The 21,127-nt window shown below is 34.5% G+C and overlaps 2 protein-coding genes across 6 annotated transcripts in view; both read left to right on the plus strand.

Annotated features, from left to right (window-relative positions):
* Positions 1-21,127, plus strand: part of KCNC2 (potassium voltage-gated channel subfamily C member 2) — a 186,660-nt gene that overhangs the window by 112,675 nt on the left and 52,858 nt on the right. The gene's annotated exons all lie outside the window — the stretch shown is intronic.
* On the plus strand, positions 11,390-12,365 carry LOC119543184 (spindle and kinetochore-associated protein 1). The gene has a single exon (XM_037847895.1). The coding sequence runs from the start codon at positions 11,503-11,505 to the stop codon at positions 12,268-12,270; it is 768 nt and encodes a 255-aa protein (XP_037703823.1). The 5' UTR covers positions 11,390-11,502; the 3' UTR covers positions 12,271-12,365.

Raw genomic sequence — 21,127 nt, forward strand, 5'->3', positions numbered from 1 at the left:
CAGCCATTTTGGAATGGATAAAGGCAGTTATATGCCAGTCCCAGTAAACAGTAGTCCCAATTATGAACTGATTTTTAGAGTAATTGCCTGTAAGGTGAATGGTTGAACAACAGGATAAGGAAAATTGTCCTAGAAGTCATGGAGGGTTAAAAGGAAGATGGCAGTCCCTCCTTCTGCCTCCAAACCATCTTTAGTTCAATAGGTATGGAAAAGACAGGATAAGCACAACTATATAAATATAAGAACTTGTTTTATATAGGCATAATTGGAACCCATTATTTCATCACCCTATGCCTTTCTCCTCCAATTCTTCATCAAAATTCACTCTCAAACTCACCATCATAATATAATAAGGATCTGAGTAGCAGGGGGTGTGGATTGGCTAAAGAGTGGATGTGTGTGTTTCCAAACCTATTAAAAATTAAGAAATAGAGGGGAAAACATACATCATTGCAATGAGCTATGGGAATGCTAAGCACAGTTAAGAGAATAACCGTAACCGTGGCCGTCTCATTTTGTATTGTTATAGAACCCTTTGCAAATGCTTTTTGTATATTATCATAAGTAAACCTATAAAAATCCTTTAAGTTAGAAATTTTTCTTTTTTTTCCTATTCTTTGGCTGTGGAAACTAAAGATCAGAGAAGTAAAGTAGCTGGCCCAAGGTCACATTAATTTAGTGCCGGTTCTGAGTCAAAGCCCATATTTTAAATTAATTTGTTTTGGATATATTGTTTGCTTTGGGTAGGTCATTTTATTAGAAAGCGGATGGAAATAACCCAAATGTCTGCTTGGTGTTTATTTAACAATTTATTCAGCAAACATCCTTGGTCACGTGGGATTTAATTTTTCCTTCTTACTACCATTTGAAGTAATATGTCAGCAACCAGAGGTTATAGTCCTAAGGATGATTCTGGGGGTTTTTGATTTTGTTGTTAACGATGCAATTGCTTTATTTCTCTTTTCCTGTTTTCTTCCTTTCTTTTTATCTTTTGTGATGTGAACGCAGAATTTAAAAGTAAATTAGGTTTATATGAGTGATTCTGCTTGCTACTTTCAGAAAATAAGAGTGCCTGCAGAATTCTACATTTAAAATGCATCAATGTAAAAATAATTCTCTTTTAGCTCTTCCTGAATATTTTAGTAAAGGCAAAATCAATGATGTAGGAATTACTTTTTTGTTTACTACCACAGTTTACTCTGAATTCTGTGTTCCTTTTTGTTGTCTTCACTGTATTCCTTTTATTCTTCTGATTTTTAAATTAAAAAATTGCAGCTGTTAATTAAATATATTTGCAAAAAAACATGGTCAAAATTCAGATGCATTTCATGTTTTCTTTCTCTCATTAGTTGAAAACATAAATCTTACAAAGGTCTGAGAAAATTGGTCATTATCACAATTTGTAGATTAATCTTAGAAAATTCTTTCTTTTTCTGATTAAAACTACAAAAATAGACTAAATACCAGACAGTAGATGTAAAACAATATTTTACATTTATGAATATTTTATTTTACAATACACTTCATAATACAGTTAATTCTTTATAAAGAGCAATTATCTCCATTCTTTCACCTACATTTATATCTCTGTGTTACATTATCTTTAGGTTTTGCCCTCTTAATGTAAAAGAAAAAAAATAATTTTAAATTTACTGATAGAAAATGGAACTTAATTATAAAAAATATTTTTCATTATTATCTATTGATTTGCTTGAATAATATTGGTTTTCCCTAAAGATTAATCGATGTAGAATTATAAAGTACATTTGGAATTATTTGAATTGTGACATTGCTGATATCAGCTTTCTTCATAGTAATGTAAGGATAGCATCACAACTGTAAGAAGTATTAAGTGACATAATCAGTGTTCCCAGTCTTATGCCTACTATGTAGATGATGCTAAATCAGTATTCATAGGTTGTATTATTATTGCTTTTTATTCACTTTTGATTTCATTGTGAAAATGTAGCAATCTGAAAGAAACCTCTGTATGCTTCTACCTACCTATCTGCATCTGTCACCCATAGCCTCATACTGTGCTTTCCCACCTGTTTCTAAATTAACATTTCCTCCTTCTATCCAATAATAATTCCTCTCCTTGTGCAATAAATCTCACTCATCCCATCTCCTCAATTCTGTTTGGCAATTCTTTGTCTTCCCAAGTATCATTTCTTTCTCCTTCTCTACTGAGTAAATCTCATCAGCAGAGAAATGTGCTATAATTTCTTCCACCTCATTTCCTGTCCTCTAGTTTTGCTTGCACCTACTATGTTCATGTTTGCAGCCCCCAATTTCACTGAGACTCACTACTCTTTTTAAGGTCACAGATGACCTCTATGTTGCTAAAACTAAGGTTAAAACACCTGATCCTTCTCAACCTAAGGTTTGAGTGCCAACAGCATTTGGCACAGTTGAACATTCCATCTTGCTGAAACATTTGTTTTTCAGGCCACCACATTTTCCTGGTTTTTCTTATGCTTCTCTAGGCTCCTATTCAGTCTGTCCTGCTGGCTTGTCCTCTTCTCCCCACTGTCCTAATGTTTTGAGTTCTTGGAACTCTTCTCTCCCTATCTATTTCTATCTTTAGGTGATCTCTTTCAGTCTCAGGTATTTAAATCCCATGTATATGCTGATGCCCAAATTTGTATTGACAGCCTAGTCCTTTTCCCCTAGCTCTGGATTCTTATATTCAGCTGTTCATAATGAAATTTCTTCTGAGTTGCCTAGTAGCCACCCTTGCAAACTTAACATGTCTCAAAATGAAGTCCTGATCATCTCTATATCGGCTTCTCCATAAGTCTCCCTCTTCTCAAAAAATAGCAACTTTATCCTTTGATTTGTGCAGTCCAAAAACTTTGGAGTCCAGTTTAACCAGTTTGTTTTTCTGTATCCAGTGTTTTAAGACATTCTGCTTGCTATGCTTTCAAATTATACCTACAATTTGATACTTCTCTCCATCTCAACCTCCACTTCCCCAGACCAAGGAAATATTTCACCTGCATTCATACAACAGCCTCCTACTGGATCTCCCTGCCTTCCATGTTGTCCTCTTGTGTATTCTTAACCAAAGCCAAATTAAAGGGTTAAAACATAAATAACACAACATATATCACAACACCCTTCAGCTCGAATTCTAATAAAAGCTTCCCGTATCACTCAAAGTCAAAGTCATTCCATGACTACAAGACTTGGACCCCCATTCATCTCTGACTTCACTTCTGTTAGTCTGCCCCTTCATTCATTCTGCTCCAGTCATGCTAGTTCTCTTCATGTTTCCCATGGATACTAAGCATTCTTTGGCCTCAGAGCTGTTGCACTTACTGTTCTCTCTGCCTAGAATGCTTTTCCCCCAGATACCTGTGTGTTTTACACCTGTGTCACCACTGCACCTAGACATCTCTTTTTTTCCTTTTTTTTGTTTTCTTGATGTTTGTCCATAAGCCTGAAGCTATGTTTGCTGATAAATTTTGTTTTTCTAGCTTTCCCACTAGAATACAAGTTCCTTGAGGGCAGAGACTTTTATATATTTTGATAATTGCTGAAACTTCAGTAAGTGGATCAAAACCCTGATATATGGTTGGTGCTCAAACAAGGTTTGTTTAATAAATGGATCATCAAAACTGCCATTAATATTGAGGAATGTTTTTATTACTTAAAGGGCAGTATTGCCTAGTGGTAAGAGCCATGAATGTGGACTAATACTGCCTGGGTTTGAATCCTGGTTCCATCAATACTAAGCTGTGTGACCTTGGGAAAGTTACTTAAATTCTCTGTGTCAGTTACTTCTGTATGTCTACTGCAGAAGGATGTTGTAATGGTAGAAAAGTTAATATTTGGAAGACACTTAGAGCAGAACTTGGCATATATAAGTCTTAGCTAAGAGTTAACTGATGATGATCATCATCATTATTAATGTTATTTTTTTTTATTAAATTCATGTCTCAAGCAGACATATTTCAAAAACATGCTCAGACGTAAAATATATTAGTGATTACTGAACTATTTGAACATACTTCATCAGGTGCTGTTTTGAGAGGGAACGCATTATAAATGAGTATCATGGAGTGTGATGAGCATTGGTTATTGCAGTCAGATTTGTTGCCCTGGTTCTCTTGCATGACTGTAAGTTGCTAATGTTAAATTTCAGTCACTGTAAAATGGGGTTTTTATGTACCATTTAATAAGCAAATGAGACAGATCTACAGTGCTCAGCAGAATGGCTGCTACTAAGTAAATAACTCAGTAATACTGCCAGTGTAGAATAAGGATCTGATCCCAGGGCACATAACTATTGCTTTTGCTTCTATGTTTTCTAAAAGGTTACTGGTAGAATGTTATGAATGGCTGACCTTTCAGGTTTTAAGACATCCTGGGAATGGATGACACCTTTCAGAACATTGGTAAATTGAGCTGAGTATCTCTGTTGAGATAATAAGTGTGTAGACCTGTTCATCATATCCAGTGCCTGTAGCCAATGAAATGTGATGATAATATGAAGAAATCTGGAAATTAGTTAATTAATAACAGAAAAAATTTTCTGGTAGCCGTTTAGCCATTGAGTCTGATATGTGTTTGTGCCTGAAGAAAGGTATGGCAGAACTTATGTGAGTCAGTTTCTCCAGTGTTTTTCAATGATTTTCATTGGACTGGTGGAAAAATGTCTACTTTCAGAGTTCTGTGTCACTATTCTTTAGAAGGTAAAGGTCAAAGCCCCCCAAATACCTAAGGTTTGTGCAAGAACTTCTGATTTTTTTTTCCCACAACAGAGATTGTAGTATATCTTCTCCCCTTACGTTGTTTGGCATTCCAGTGCAGGAATCCTACTCCAGTCTTAATCTTGACCTGTAAATCTCATTACCTGATGAAATGCTAAGAATATGGGCCCCTCTGAGTTTATTTATATTGAGTTTGTTGATATTATAGGGTGCTTGTTTCTTTTTCTATTCCATTCTGCTTTTATTTTAATTATCCCACAAGGACTTCCCTGCCCAATAGATTACACTCAGGAAATTGTCTCTTCCCAATAAGTTTAAGAATATTTGGTCTATTCTAATTGTTTTGTTTTTTTTTTTAAGACTGGTATGAAGGTTATTTTACTTAACAACAGAATAAACACACACACACACACACACACATTTGGGAACTATAATAGTGAACATAAAACCTGTAGGTCTAGTCTGAATCATGGTTGGAAATTTCCAATTATATTCATCAGCCTGTTTGTTTTCTCTGTGAGTTAGAGTGAACCCTTTTAATCATTTTCTTTTGAAGAGCCTATGGTTTGTCCTTGGAACTTATTTTGTAAACAATTCAGTACCCTTTTAGAGAAAACTGTAAAGTCTCATCATCCCAGTCTCCTCTCTTGACCTCCTGACTCTGATGCTTGCCTCCATTTGAGGCACATAAAGCCTCAGTGCTCTTCTACAATTTTTTATACCAATGGGAGTTCAAATGAAAAGATTTCTTGTCAGGTATTTCCATTTGAAATAAACTATCTTATTATACAATTGAAGACATTGTACCCTATTAAAAGATCTATTGTCAGTAAACACAGTAAATATATAGGAAAGTGGAATGCTTTTGGTGGGCAGTAACACTTTCTAAAAGCTTCTGAAAGCTCACCATGTTGGAGATTGGAGAGAACCATTTTTTTTTCCTGTGGTACCCCTAATTAGCTGCATTAAGGTGCTACTCTTTATATATCTAATATATGTGTATATGTGAATATCCATAGGTAAACACATGCATATACATAATTAGAAAGCCTACTTTGCTTTGACCATTGATACTAAATATTATGGAGGGGAGTTCTAAATAATGCAGACCTTAAAGAAATGCCCCAGAGAACATTTATGTTGCTGTAGCTTTTTATTGGGGACCATTTTGACCATAGACATATTTTCTTCCTGGGTTTGCTACTGGGCCTCTCCAAAATTAGATGTATGCAACCAATGCAGATGTCACCTTAGTCATCTCATTTGCATGTAATGATTATATTTGAAAAGCTATTCCAAGTGATGGAAATTTCTTCTGGGGGAAAAAAAAGAAAATAAAGAAAGGAAAAAAAAATCCACCCAAGTACATAATTCTTTCTTTTTGTCCCTACTTTTAGAGAACAGCTCATATTCCTTCTCTCTTGACTCTTATGCATACAAAGAAATATTCCTGTTTAGTGAAAGCTCCTGCTATTAACTCTGAGAAAAGAGTTATTTCAGGAAGATAGCGTGTTTCTTCCCTTGTGAAGGGGCTGGATGAAGATAAAGATCCAGTTTTGCTGTTTGAGAACTTCATATACTGTCTATTGATAAAATTGCCCTGTGACAAAGCACAGCGTTAGAGCAATGCATGTGAAGAAATTATTCTTGACGTATTCCTTGGGCTGTTGACTTTTTCCTGCTGGACAGTCCATCAAGATGCACTAATATTATTTCTCATTTGATTATGTGTATGCATGTGCTGTCAGTTTGCATTGTTAGGATAAGCAGTTTGAACTTGATTATTTGGTATTTTAAATACCATCCCTTGCTCCTAAATGGAAACTCATTTCATAGCAATTTCAAGGCTTGTTAAATTTAGCCACAGAGGAATATATAATGTAATTTTTGTTTTCTTTTTCTGTTCTTATTTTCATCCTCTTTCTCTGGTGCTGAGAAGAAGGAAGGAGTCCACAGAATTACTATCACTACACTTGAAGCTTTGGAAATGTGTATTATAGTGGACAATACGAATATCTTATTTCTGTTCCTTTTAATTTTCTATTAAGGAAGTATGTTTATGTCATTCAGATCTTAGGAACAAAGGGTGATCTTAGGAATGAGTCAAGTTCTCTCTTTTTTAGAGTTGTTCTTTTTGTGGAAATCAGTGTTTCTTTTGCTCTTGCATTAAATTAAATTCAGAGCAACACACTCTCAATGGATGTAACAATCAGATGGACACCTCTGAAACATCGTTAAATCACATCAATAACTCCCTTTAGGTATTCTCAGAAAAATCACAACCTCTGAAAATGCACAATAAGTTAGCAAGACTCTGTAAACAGTGTGATCTGGAGTTTTACCTCTCATCAATGTGAAAAAAAATTTAATTGCATGGTTGTATTTTTGGCAGGTAAACTGCTCTCTTACACTGTGCTAGATTGAATTCTTGAGTAGGTGTACAGAGTATGGGTTATAAATCTCCTTAATTGGAAAATCTGTCTTGTTAATTTTGAATGATATGTGTAGGGTTTGTAATTCCAACACACGGTGTCAAAACTCATGTGAAATGTCTCATATCCAAAATGGCAAGTAAATCTGCCGTTGAAAGCAGCTCACAGTTGAAACATTGATTTAAAATTATCAGGAACACTTGTTACAGAAAAGAAGCACCCCTTCCCCTTTTTATTGCAGCTTCTTTTCCTCAAATGATCAGACATAACTCAGTGTTATAATGCACTAAATATACTGGAATGTGATAGAAGATACATATCACTCATTCACCTCCTCTTTGGAAGCTGATTTCCTTGTTGAGTACAATAGAAAATAGTTTAGTATATAATAGTGTATATATATATGAAGGTATATATATTTATGAGTCTGGCTTAATAGCTTCTTCCAAGGCACAAATACAACTAAAGTTGTTCAGAAAATTCAGGGACTGGTATAAATCATACAATATCAACAATATACTGGATGAGTTTATTACTCTTTAACCCAATAACCAGTAAGTTCTCAGTAATTAGCTACATTGAAATAGAGAAATATTTGAATTAAAAACATTTAAATTGTATGTATATATATATATATATATATATATATATATATATATGTAAAAGAATAACTTCGAAAATGAAGTAGTGTATGTGAAGACACTGAAAAATTCAGAGTTTTTAACAATTTAGAGTTTTATTAATAATGTCATTTAAATTCAATGTCATAACATAAGTGGCTTGAAAACTACATTTTCTTCCTTTTCATTTGTCAAGAAATAAAATTAGACATTTTAAAACTTAAAGAGTCCTTAGAAAGAAACTGAGGGCCGTTATGGTTAATTGATTTGGTCAGATTTACAGAGTTGACAAAAACTTAGGTCTCCTGACCCCAGTTTAGTAATATTCTTATATAATTTTCACTTGTGATGGGACCCAAGGTTAGAAAACCCATAAATAAGAGAAGGATAGAGACTGAATGCAAAATGCAAGACACCCAAAATGTCAGAAAAAAAAAAATGTGCAACACAGATGGTTGATCATGTGAATTAAATTCAAGTTTAAGGCTTTAAGGATGCCCACTTAACCACTGAATTTTTGTTGTTACACACTGGTGTGATGAACCCACAGTTTCAGAGTGATCGTGATTAATATCTTCCATCATAAACATTCCTGTTTTGGCTGAATTATTTGGTAAGAATATATTTTCACGACTAATAACAAACTATCCACATGGCCTCACCAGCCACATATGATGTCCTATGTGTGTGTCTGCCAGGGAGAACTGAGAATCTATGTCCTTTTCCCTTCTGGTATTTTTAGTGTAGTCATCCTTTGACTCACTGCCGGCATTCTGGACAATATACCAGAGGGCAGGAATAGAAGCTTCTTCATAGGATTTTCATTATCCTTCATTCCATCTTGTCTTTCCCAGGACCTCTCAAAACACTTAGCAGCAGCTATTTCATGGCCCAAATTGTATGCGTTGCACCCCAAAAATAAGCTGATTAATAAACAATCAAAATATCTTAGCAGAAGAGTCCTCCCAAACTCAGACCAGTGTGATTGCTGGTTCCTTAAACTCTTGTCTATCTTGAGGGGCCCCTGTGCCATTCCTCACAAATTGTGGGGTATGGAGAGAATGTATTCGGGAGAAGATGGCCTTCCATTGTCAACAGCCCAGAAGGGCCTTAGGAAGAGTGGCGTGGTATGAGAGTCACTCCAGAGTTAATCAAGACAAGAGTTCTGAAAACTTATGTTATTAAGACAACTATTGCTCTTTTAATTTGCATTGTATGCTCCAGTATTTAGTGTTTTCTGGTTTAAGTTTCTCATTTGCCCAGCATTGATTGTTTGTTTGCTTGAGGGTCTTCTTTTATCGTTCTTTTTTTCTTTTTGGTAGCTCTCTTTAAGTTCTTCTTAGGAGGCCCAAATTACACATGGTTCTCTAAATTAATGCTGAAAAGCTCCATGTTAAGCTGACGATGATTAAGCAGAATTATTCCACAAATCCTACATCTATGCATATCTTACTATAGTGATTTTTGAAGCCCCCTATTGTTGAATCCTAAGTAGTATAGATCTATTTTTAAGGTATATTTATTGAGGTTTAAGTTTCGTGCAAAACAATCACCTTTTTAAGGTGTCAGTTCAATGTGTTCTGATGGATTTATACAGTTGTATCCACCACCTCAATCAAGATATTGACTATTTCCATTACTCCAAAGTGTTTTCTACTGCCTATTCCGGTCATGTAAATGGAAACATAATACGTACCCATTCTGTCTAAATCCTTTCAATTAGCATAATGGTTTTGAGCGTCTTCCATGTTCTTGCTTTTTATTGCTGTATAGTGTTCCACTGTATGGCTGTATCACAATGTGTTTCTCCATTGACCTATTGATGGAAATTTGGGTTGTTTTCTAATTTTGTCAATTATGAACAAAGCATGTATGTATAGGCCTTTGTTTGACACAAGCTTTCATTTCTCTTGGGGTCATAGAGTAGGCATGCTTTGACTTTGTAACCAGCTGCCAAACTGGTTTCCAAAGTAATTGAATCATTTTGTGTTCTCACCAGGCAATGTTTGAGAGTTCTAGTTGGCTTGTATCCTTGCCAGTATATTGTAGTGTCTTTTTTGTTTGCTTTTTGTTTTAATTTTAGCAATTTGGCAGGTTTATAGTAGCATTTCATGGTGATTTTAATTTGCATTTACTTAATGACCGATGAGCATCTTTTCATGTGCCATGACTCCTGCTTTTTATGTCCTAAGAAATATTTGCATAACTCAATTTCACAATTTTTTTTTTTTTCTGATATTTTCTTCTAGAAGTTGTATAGTTTTAGCTCTTACATTTGGATCTATGATCCAAATTGAGTTGATTTCATTTATGAGATTCAGGCTCTGTCTTATTTTTTGCATCTTTATTAGTTGTTGACTTCCGATTGCTTAAACTTCTCATTTCACCTTTATTAGTAACTGCTTGCACAAAGCTTCTGATTTACTATCTTAGAAGAATAAGGAATTTAGATTTTTATATTGTATTTTTTCAAGTTTTGTCCTAAGACAAAAATTTATTTTAAAATATGTACAGTCAAAATTTTGTGGTAAAGTTCTGGATTTGTTATAATCACTGTCAGGGTACACCATTATGGCTTTCAAAATGTATGGTCTCACTATTCAGTCAAGAAGGAAGAAAACAAAAATGATAATAGCACAATGATTCACTTTAAAAAAGCAAGATAGAGTACTTATGACATCTGAAAATATTTTTTGTTGTACGTATGTTTTATATAAATATTTCCACATAAAATTCTGTTGTATATTCAGTATGTAAAATTATGCATCCAATTTGTAATACCTTGAGGTAACTTTTATGGTTTCTTACTGCCTTTGCCAGTTGGTTTGGACTGTCAGAGTCTATTTTGCTATGTAGGCATGCTGAAATTTGTAAAGCAAGTACATAATATCATAATAATAAATAGATAAAAGGAGGAGGAAGCCTCTGATGTAGATCTGTTTGAGGAACAGATTAGCAATGGATTTATCTTAAATTAATCAAAATGTTTTCCATTTAGGCTCTTCAAATACAAACCACTTTAGAAATAACCTAAATACATAAAATATTTTAAAAGAGGAAACCTTTTTTTACTAACAGATGAAGAACCCCAAGAATAAGTAAGATTCTTATGGAGTTGTTGTAGTAGAATGGGAAGTGAAAGGCCCATCCATTTGAACTCCTTTTCATTCTCCTTTCCACCTTAGCTTTCCCTAAAATACCTTCACAGAATCCAGAGGTTCAGGAACACAATTTGAAAATCATTGATCTAATGCAGTCTCCTCAATTTTCATATGTAAACTAAGGCCCAAATATTTTTCCAAGGTCACGCCATCATTTGGTGTCAGAAAAACTCTTCTGATTCAATCTATTGCCCCTTTATTCCACAGCTCACAGTTATTCTGTTCATTCTGACAGTAAATCATAGAAATGTGGCATTCTTTCATGTGATATATATTGTTAGTTTATTAATTTCCACTTATTCAAAAGAGATGTGAGATAGAAATGAGAACAATATAAATCTAAAATTTAGGAAAAGCTGGGTTCTTTATCTTGTGATGATTGATCATTCACCAGCTATGTAATGAAACCATAAAAAGTCATCAGGGGTTTTGATTCCGTAAGTCGGGCAAGTCGTACGTTCTCAAGCAACATGGAACGCCCAAAGCGTGGCTTCCGCGAAGACTCCGCTATCTTGGCGATCAATTCCGTACAACAGCCGGTGCTGCTGAAGAGAAGTTCACAGCAGCTTAAAGGATGACTTCTTCAGATCTGGAACAGTTATGCTCTCACATTAATGAAAAGATTGGCAGTATTAAAAAAATTCTGTCTTTAAGAAACTGTGGCCAAGAACCTACCTTGAAGACTACATTAAATAAAATAGGAGATGAAGTCATCATAGTCAATGAACTTCTAAATAAACTGGAATTGGAAATTCAGTATCAGGAACAAACCAACAATTCACTCAAGGAACTCTGTGAATCTCTTGAAGAAGATTATAAAAATGTGCAACATCTCAAAGAAAACATTCCTCCCCATTTGCCTCATGTAACAGTGACCCAGAGCAATGTTAAAAAATCAGATCTTAACCCTGAAGAACCAGTCAAAGTTGAGGAGACTGTACCCACAAAGAAGCCCCCAAAAGAACAAAGAAATATTAAAGAAATTCCAATTTTAACTTCTGATGAGTTTAATGGTGTGCCTGCATACATGAAATCCCGCTTAACCTATTGTCAAATTAACGATGTTATTAAAGAAATCAACAAGGCAGTAGTTAGTAAATATAAGATCCTACATCAACCAAAAAAGGCTATGAATTCTGTGGCCAGAAATCTCTATCACAGATTTATTGATGAAGAAACAAAGGATACCAAAGGTCATTATTTTATAGTGGAAGCTGACATAAAGGAGTTTACGGCTTTGAAAGTTGACAAGAGGTTTCACGTGATGCTGAATATTTTACGACACTGCCGGAGGCTATCAGAGATCCGAGGGCAGGGACTTACCCGTTATGTCATAACCTGAGGCCCTTGTGAGCCCCTTGAACCAACCGACAGTATAAAGGCTACTCCCATATTTTGTTTATATATAATTCCTTCAGCATTTTCATTTTCTTTTGTTTCTTGTAAAAATAGAACTTTATTGATGAAGCATATATATTTTAAAATTAACTTCCTTTTGGCAAATATTTAAGTACCTCTATGCTAGGTATATATTTGGAACTAAAGAATATTCATGTCTAGTTTCTGTGTTTAGTGGGCAGTGCTGCAGATTACCCTAAAAGATAGGTACATGTGATAATAGAAGAAAAAATTCAAGAAGATAAGGTCAAGGATACCCAGACCCTTTGGAATTAAGTGTCTAAATTCCATCAATAGCATTTCAGTCTACAGGCAAACTTCCTAGAAGTTGAATTTGGATGTGTCTTATCCGTGTGATTATTCTGCCTTCCTGTGCGATTAGGGAGCAGCATCCCTGAAATGCATCCAGTGTAAGCCTGACTATAAACTTGTAATGGAATTGTAATAGAAGAATATTGAAAGAGATGATAAAATAACATGTAATAAGCTTAATCGTGGTCATGGAAAATGGGTGGATGGACCGTAAGAACACAGCTGTGTTTCCTTTCTGCATCTGGGGGAGATTGCTCTGTCTTGTGTCTGTGCTGTCTGCTTGGCAGGCTTATCCCTGTAGCGGAGAACAAAGCATCCCACCAGGAGGCCCCATGGCCTTCTTAGCACCATCACTGTGATGACAAGAGTACATTGCAGGCGCTGCATATGTATTGTTATCCCTTCCTTCTTCTTAATTTAAATGCAGGTATGTTTAACTTTTCATGTCTTGCTTTAAATAAAGGTAATGATGTTACTGTTAAAAAAAAAAAAAGTCATCAGGGTTGAATTTTTATAAATAAGAGAAGTTTGTATAAGAATTTCTAAATAATGTTTTATTTGTAATTTTCATGTATGATCTTCAAACAAAGAAAATATATATATCTACTGTGTTTTAGCTCTAAAGGAAATGGCTGAGTTCAGAATCCTTCTAATAAAGCTATGATCAAGAATTACTGATAGACAGCTGGGCAAGCAGCTGGGCCTTTCATAGACAAAAGAATGCAAAAGTATGTGACAACTGAACTTTATTTGAATGTGAACTAAATTCAACTCCCAAAACCCTGAATGTATTGCATGGTTTTAGGCTGTGTGTGATACTCAATTTCTTTCTCTCATTTGAATCTTAGAAATAGAAAGCAAATTTATCTCAGAACAAATGGTCATTGCATTTGTGCCAGCCCTCTAGACACTACTCATAATTTTTCCATTTAATGCAACTCCCGTTTTCCCTTCACATTTGTGAATAATAGTGATGCTTTGCATTTATTAGCAACATTCCCTTTCAGACACATATCTTAAGATAAGTTTATTAATTCATAAGTTGTCATTAAAGAATGTAGAAGATATTGGCACCTTTTGTTCTTTTGCTACAAGCAGTGAGAGAGAGTCCTTGAATAAGGTCAAACAATGAATCAGCAGGACACTGAGAACAGAACTTTTTCAAGGTCTCTGAGGGCAAAGCTCTGCTCTGTGTATCAGCAGGCCTCCTGTGGTAAGGATGTGAGGTTTCTGAACCTTTCTCAGACCACACTTTGCTTTTGATTTTGTGTAGCTTAAGAATTCTTCTAGTGTGATAGCTGAGAAAGAATTCCTCTTCCCAGACCAAATGCAATTTAAGAATTCCACAGAGAAAAGGGATTTAAGATAGGTTTAGAATGTTTGAAAAGCTTCTCTGCAGGTTTCTGTGGAAATAAAACCTGAATAAACCAACTAGAATAATCTGAAATAAATATTTTACAAATAGCAAGAGACTGCACAGTAATGTAAGTTCCCAGTAAGACATGAAAATGTACACCGTTGTTCATGCTTCTAATTAGGAAAAACTGTAGTAAACTTCTATTAAATGTTGGTAATGGTTTTCAATATAAAATATTCAACAAGATAATTCAGATTGGAGCCTTATTGCTGTAAATTCACTGCCTTTTTAAGACTTGAAAATAAGCATGACTTCTCAATTATACATATTGATTTTAATGTAAATAACAGGCTTATTACAGAACTCCAATAGTTCCAGTAGTTCAAACTGAACCATCTCATAAGTTGATACTTTTTTCCATAAGAACAATAAAAGTGTATTATCAGTTTTAAAAATATTTTATATTGAGAAAAACAAGCACAGGGATGTAGATAGAAATGCTTTCTCTATTTTGTAAATGATGAGACTTGGTTTATTAGAGGTTTAAAAAAATTTTCCAAGGTCACACAACTGGTGAACACCAAAACTTGAATTGAAATGTTGGTCTACCTTTCTTCAGAATCCTTATGGATAAAAACCATGCTGTATGACTTCTAATTTTTTTTTTTTTTTTTTGGTAGCATTACTATGGTAGCATTACTTCACTTGTATGATTTGTATATCTTTTCTCATTCCTTTTATAAAAATTGTTTTTATAAATTAAATCATTCCCTGTAATTTTAAATTGGAAACTTCTTAAGAATCTAAAAGCATTGAGAATATTATTTAGACACTAAATATTATGTCTCAGTATTTCATTATAAACTGTTCTGTCTTAATTTGCAAGTTGCTGTGTCTGTTGTCCAACTTCTTAAATCTGGGTAAGCTCATTTCTTAAGTGCTTTAGGGTAGTGAAATAAAGTAGGGATGGGTATGTGCTTTTTGCAATTTTTTCTAATCCTCTGGCATTTTTTACCCATCTTCTCTCTCTGGTAATTGCCTAATTACTTGCCTTTTATTGCCACCCAGTATGCTGTAAAAACAGAACTTTGCTACCTTTGATATGGATTCTTTGAGTAACAAATTGAGCATATGATTTTTCATACTTAACAAAATTTTATTATTTATGCTTTTAGAACTGTAGGAAACTTAGAAGGCTTTTTTTAGCAGAAGACTATTTTAAATGAAATATTATGAGAAAACTCAATGAATGATGATAAATGTCAGTTTGCTCTGGTAGAAGTGGGATGGGAGCCCTATCTACTTGGATTCCTTTCTACTTTCCCCACTTCCCCAAAGCTGCCCCTAGGTTTTGGAAAACAGTCATCTAGTCTATTCTCTCCAGTTTTCATGTGTAAATTGAATCTCCTATAAGTATTTGGAGATTGACCCAGGTCTTTAATGGTAAAGGGAAATAAGATTGAGCCAAGTTGTTTGCAATAGTCTTGGTTGGTGGCCTAATATAATTGAAAATTGTGGGATTTATTCATTAAAATTGTCAAAGAAGATCATTGTGGGTAGTATATGGAGAAAATTAAGGACTTCAACCAAACCGTAGATGACCTGGTAGGAGAGAGTGAATCTTGAATTCTATAGAGTCATTATAGCTTTGCCATTTACCAAAAGCCATTCTAAATTAATTTATCAGGTTAATTGAGTCAACCACTGTCTTGCTAAAATCAGTTTCTACAGTTAGTGAAATCATGAAAAGTACCTATCCACATTAATTTTTAATGCAACAAGAAACAAAATGTAATTATGGAAGGAAAGTCAGATTAGGAAATTTTAAAAATTTAAGGTAACTTAATCAATTAATTAAACAAATATTTAAGATCATGATTAATTTTTCCATTCATTTACTCAACAAAAATTTAAATAATTACCATTAGGGCCTTTGAGGAAGACCTATAATACCATTTTTCTGAGAAAATAAGACAAAATAGAGCAGATAGAGATCCAAATTGTCTTCTAATGCTAATAAAGGGGGAAATGAGGAATGGCTCCAGTGTGAGAGTGCTGTAGGCTTCCTAAGACTGTCCTCCAGAATTAGACCATTTACACCTCTGCCATGAGGTTAAGTGGACTGGAGGATTCAGCAGAACTCAAATTCCCTGTGAAATAGGTGGATTTAGATAAAAGTAAGAACCATTACCCAATTTAACAGGAGGAGACTGGAGTTTACACGTGTATGTTCTAGGTAGGTTATTGAATATGGTTGTAGGAGGAGGTGGAAATTCTCTTTTGATTGTTTCCCTTTTCCCTGTAGTAAAGTAATACACCCAAGTATCAAACTGAGAGTGATAAGCAGAGAGGAGAGGTTGAAGGAATGAAAGAAAATAAGGTGTGAAATAGTCATTTGGGAGAGTGGGAGAGTGGAAAGAGTAATTTGACTACAGTCAGCATTGGCAACATACTTTGTAGGAACCAAATAACGTAAAATGTGGGGCCCCTTGCTCAAGAGTTATTAAGAATTTCAATTTAGCAACAGCCTTGCATGAAACCAAGCATGGGGCTCTTCTAAGTGTGGGGCCCTATGCAACTGTACCCATGAATCTTGACCTAATAGATCTTAGCATAATTGGCAGGGAGCATTGAGGGATCACTAAGGTTTAAGATTATAATTCAGAATTGAATCCAGTCAGCATCGTTGTATAATTTTCTTTATTAATAATTGGCTATAATATATTCTCCATCCTTATACTTTTCCATCCTTATATTTCTTCAATTATCTGTAAAAGAGAGAAGAAAGTTTACCTACTCAACCTGTGAAGGAATAATTAAATGTTTAGAACTGATATTCTGAAACATACAGAAAAAGTATGGCAAAAGTTCACTTTTTAGTTCATTGGAACATAACCAAAATTTGAAAAGGAAGACCTACCTTGAGCATCTGCATTGTTTAAAACTACTGAACCAAAACAAACCCAACATATCAATACATTACTGAAATTAAGCCTCACTTACCTTAAAATTTTATTTGATTTAAGTCTGTGCTACTGAACACCATGTCAGAACCTTCTGGATAGAATTATATTTGAAAAATATTTAGAAAGAAAGAGTGGAAAAATAAGACTTCTGCTTTTCTGCTGAACACAGTGTTTATGAGCCACTGGTGCTTTCAAAAGAATTAGTTATAAATAAAAAATATATTACATGGAGCTCTTCAAGTGGAACTTGCTAGAGAAGCAGCTTCACCTTACCTCAGTTTTCTTTCTGATCATTATGTGTATGTTCTCTAACTGAAAATCTTGAATCCTTAAAACCATGGGTTTTAGTTGCCATTACCCATTTAAATTGAAGCAAAATAGTGCAATGAGCTCGAGACAGTGTCAGGTTGTGCTAAGAACTTCGTACATAAATACAGGCCCAGCTGTATTAAGCATCTTTGAAAGCTTCATTAACTGAACACTTTTAGTTTAAGGATAATTTAGTTTTTAATAAGCTGCTGTCATATTTCTAGATGAAATTAATGTTTCCATCCCTGAGTAAACTGGAAAAGGGCCTGAAGTCTTTTAATACCCCACTAATCCATGGGTGACTAACCAGTGGTGAATATGTCTGGTTTTCAACAAGGAGGATGTTGCATCTGGGGAAATCAGACTTGCTGGGTCATTAGTTTCTTACAGAGATTGATTTTCCACAGTCACATGTGGGAAGGAACATGCTGTTAACATAATTGTGTGTGTGTGTGTGTGTGTGTGTGTGCTTGTGTGTACACTGGTCTTGTGATGTATGCAGAGGTGACACTACTGAGACCACTGACATTAACAAAACAGAGACCAGATTTTAAAAGAAAACTTTCCTGTGTTTAGTTTAATTGATGAATTCCTGCCATTCCAAACTGATTTATGCATATTTCTTTTTATGTTTGTGGTTGTCAGAGTATTTCAGTTCTATGAATTCATGAAATGATAAAACAGGAACAATTTCAATTGCTGCACTTGGTTTCTCTCTGCTCTCAACCCTTGTTTCCTTGAGAGGTTTTAATTGCAGGGGAAGAAACAGAAAACTATTCAACCTACTAAAAAATCTGAAGGTTAGGTTGCAAACATATATAGACTCCATGACCTTTTACTTTAATAATTTTTCTTGTGATAAAGATTTGTGATGATCTTTTTGAACAATACCTACAAGAATGACTCTTACTGGAACATGATAAGCTTATCTACACGTTAGTTTTCATTAACTTTTTCCTTTTATTCAAAGAATGTTGTTTTAGTTTCCTAGGCTGCTTAAAGAATTACCATGAAATGGTTCAGTTTGAGCAATGGGAATTTATTCACTTACACTTCTGAGGCCGTGGAAATTTCCAAATCAAGGCATCATCAAGACTGGTGCTGGCGATCCTTGGCTTCTCTTCCAAAGGGCAAGGAACATGGTGGCATCTGCTGGTCTCTCCCTTTTCTTCCAGGTTTCACTGATTTCAGCTTTTTGCTTCTCTAGCTTTCTCTCCCTCTCTCTGTCTTCATTCCATTAATAAAGAACTCCAGTAATAGGATTAAATCGCATCCTGAATGAGGTGGATCACACCTTAACTGATGTAGCCTCATCAACATGTCCTACTTACAATGGGTTTACATCCACAAGAATGGATTTAAGAACATGTTTTTCTGGAGTAAATACAGCTTCAAATCACTGCAGTTGTCTTCAGGACTAAAATGTAATACTTCATACAAGTTTCTTTCTTGTGTTAAAGATTATAACAGATATAAGAAGAGATGGGGAAAGGGAAGATTGACAATGATTTATTTATTTTACTTAACCATAGAAAAATTATTTATCTCTTGATGTAGAGTTTTGTACAACTGATTATCATAATCATCACTTACCCAAGGGAGAGTCTCATTCTTCTGGGATAGAAGTCTTTGTTAAATTTGCCTTGAAGATTTATATAAGTTGTTATCTATGAATTTTGATGCAAATTAAGTAAACTATATTTGAATATGTTTGCAAAATAAGCTGCTTTTTTTCCCTATAAAAGTGCAACACTGATTAAGATATTTTCATAAAAAAATTCACATTGTCTATATAAGCTATCTCTTTTACCATTTAAACTATGGAAACTTTATGAAGAAAATTTGAAAACCAGATCTGTTATGCTAAAGGGAAATTTTACAAGCTGACTATATCCTATATCAAAATTAAGGACTTTAATTTTTCAGTATAATTTTTTGGGAGAAAGGGGAAAAACTTTCATGTGGCCTTCCACCTGCTTTTGGCTTTGTGATTCAGTTGTTCTCATTCTAAATAATAAAGTGCCATGCTTTTGAATTTTGAGTTCCTAGGAGTTATCTGGGGAGATTGTTAAAATTCAAATCAGTCCCCACCTTCAAGCATTTCAAATGGATCTCACACGGCTATGGCAGAAGATGCTGGTATTTTTTTAGAAATAATATAGAGTTCTCAGTGTGTATTTTTTTCTCCAGTCAACTAGTTACCATAATTCAGTTCCATGATAAAATAACTAAGATCTTATAGATTCTTGCTTACAACTAAAGTGGATAGTATTGCTTAAAGGGCAGAATTTTATCTTTGCATGAAGTCCTTATGGTATTCTATTTTCTATATGCAGTATATTGTTTTCTATATTCTTGAGGACTATATAGGACCCACACACTTGTAGGTTATTTTTGATAACTCTAAGTATTTTGTCAGTAAGAGAAAATTCTACACATATTCCAACAACTTCTCAACTCTGTTTAAAAAACAAAACTAAACTAAAACATAGTTGATATCATAGAAGCTGAAGACCTTCTAATCAGAGCACCATAATACCTGGCATTTTCCCCTACTTTCCGTGAGGATAAAAGTACTAGCTTTTCTTTGTTAAGATCTTCCATTTTACAATTTGCTTTTCAAATATTATTTGCTTGTTTCTTAAAACAGGACTGTGTATGAGAGTGGTAGATTAAATTTTATGCCCTTGGTGGGGGCGGGGAGGTGTCCTGGAAAACATGTTCTTAATCTTAACCCCATTCCTATGGGTGTGAACCCATTGTAAATAGGTCTTCCAAAGATGTTATTTTTAGTTAAAATGTGGCCAACTGAATCAGGATGGGTCTTACTTTTATTACTGGAGGACATTTAAAGAAAAAGCCACGGAGAGGAGCAGAAGGTGGAAGTCAACAGAACCCATGGCCATATCATGGGAAAATCTAGGAATCCAAGGATTGCCAGCCAGCCAGCATGCTAGAGATCTAGGATGAAGCAAGCCTTCTAGCTTCTGAATCCATGAGCCAATAAATTCCTGTTTGCTGTTTAAGCCAACCCATTGTGTGGCATTTGTCATAGCAGCCTGGGAAAACAAGACTACGAAGAAACCTGAGATTCAAGAGGATTAAGTCTCTAGAACAGCCTACAGATGTTAGGGTCATTCAGATATTCAGTTTCCAAATTCTATGTTTTAGTAACAAGCTGTTTTTATTAAATAACATGCACCTACTGCTAGATGAAAAGCTGAAAAAAATTGAAGAATTGAAAATCTTGAAAGTCAAGAATGAAAATTGCATAAGCCTTATAGTAACAATATCCCAGTAGTTTTTATTTAGTGGCAGTGGAATATCATTACTAACTGGGTATCTCAGTCTGTACAATAAGGCACACAGACTATCTTTGATAGTCATCAGGTGGTAGAAGAAGTGTAATGAAAATCTTTGCACTAAATTAAAAAAACTGATGAAACAATTTAAGGTCATTTATAACATTTGGCTTTAACAGCCACTGAGTAACTTTTATTGGTAATGGGTAGGTCATCAGTATCCTGAAGCTGTTTTTCAGTGATATGATTGGTCATAGCAAATGGATGGTGCCTTGTCTGACCCATTTCCCTTCACCAGTGAAATGAAACACAAGGGTCTTAACCAAGTTGTCTATGCAGATACCTTTAAAAATGCAACTAAAGACTTGGAGACTAGAGCCAAATTGATGATGATGATGATGATGATGATATTATTATCAATAGCAACAATTTATTACTAACATTTACTCTCTAAATTATCTTTGAAAAGTAAAATTCTTTTCTCCACTTTAAAAATGGAGAAACTGAGGGTCACATAGAATAAAGACCTTAAATATATTTTCAGATCTTTGGAAA

Source organism: Choloepus didactylus, chromosome 8 (genome assembly GCF_015220235.1).
Source record: "Choloepus didactylus isolate mChoDid1 chromosome 8, mChoDid1.pri, whole genome shotgun sequence".
NCBI classification, from domain to species: domain Eukaryota; kingdom Metazoa; phylum Chordata; class Mammalia; order Pilosa; family Megalonychidae; genus Choloepus; species Choloepus didactylus.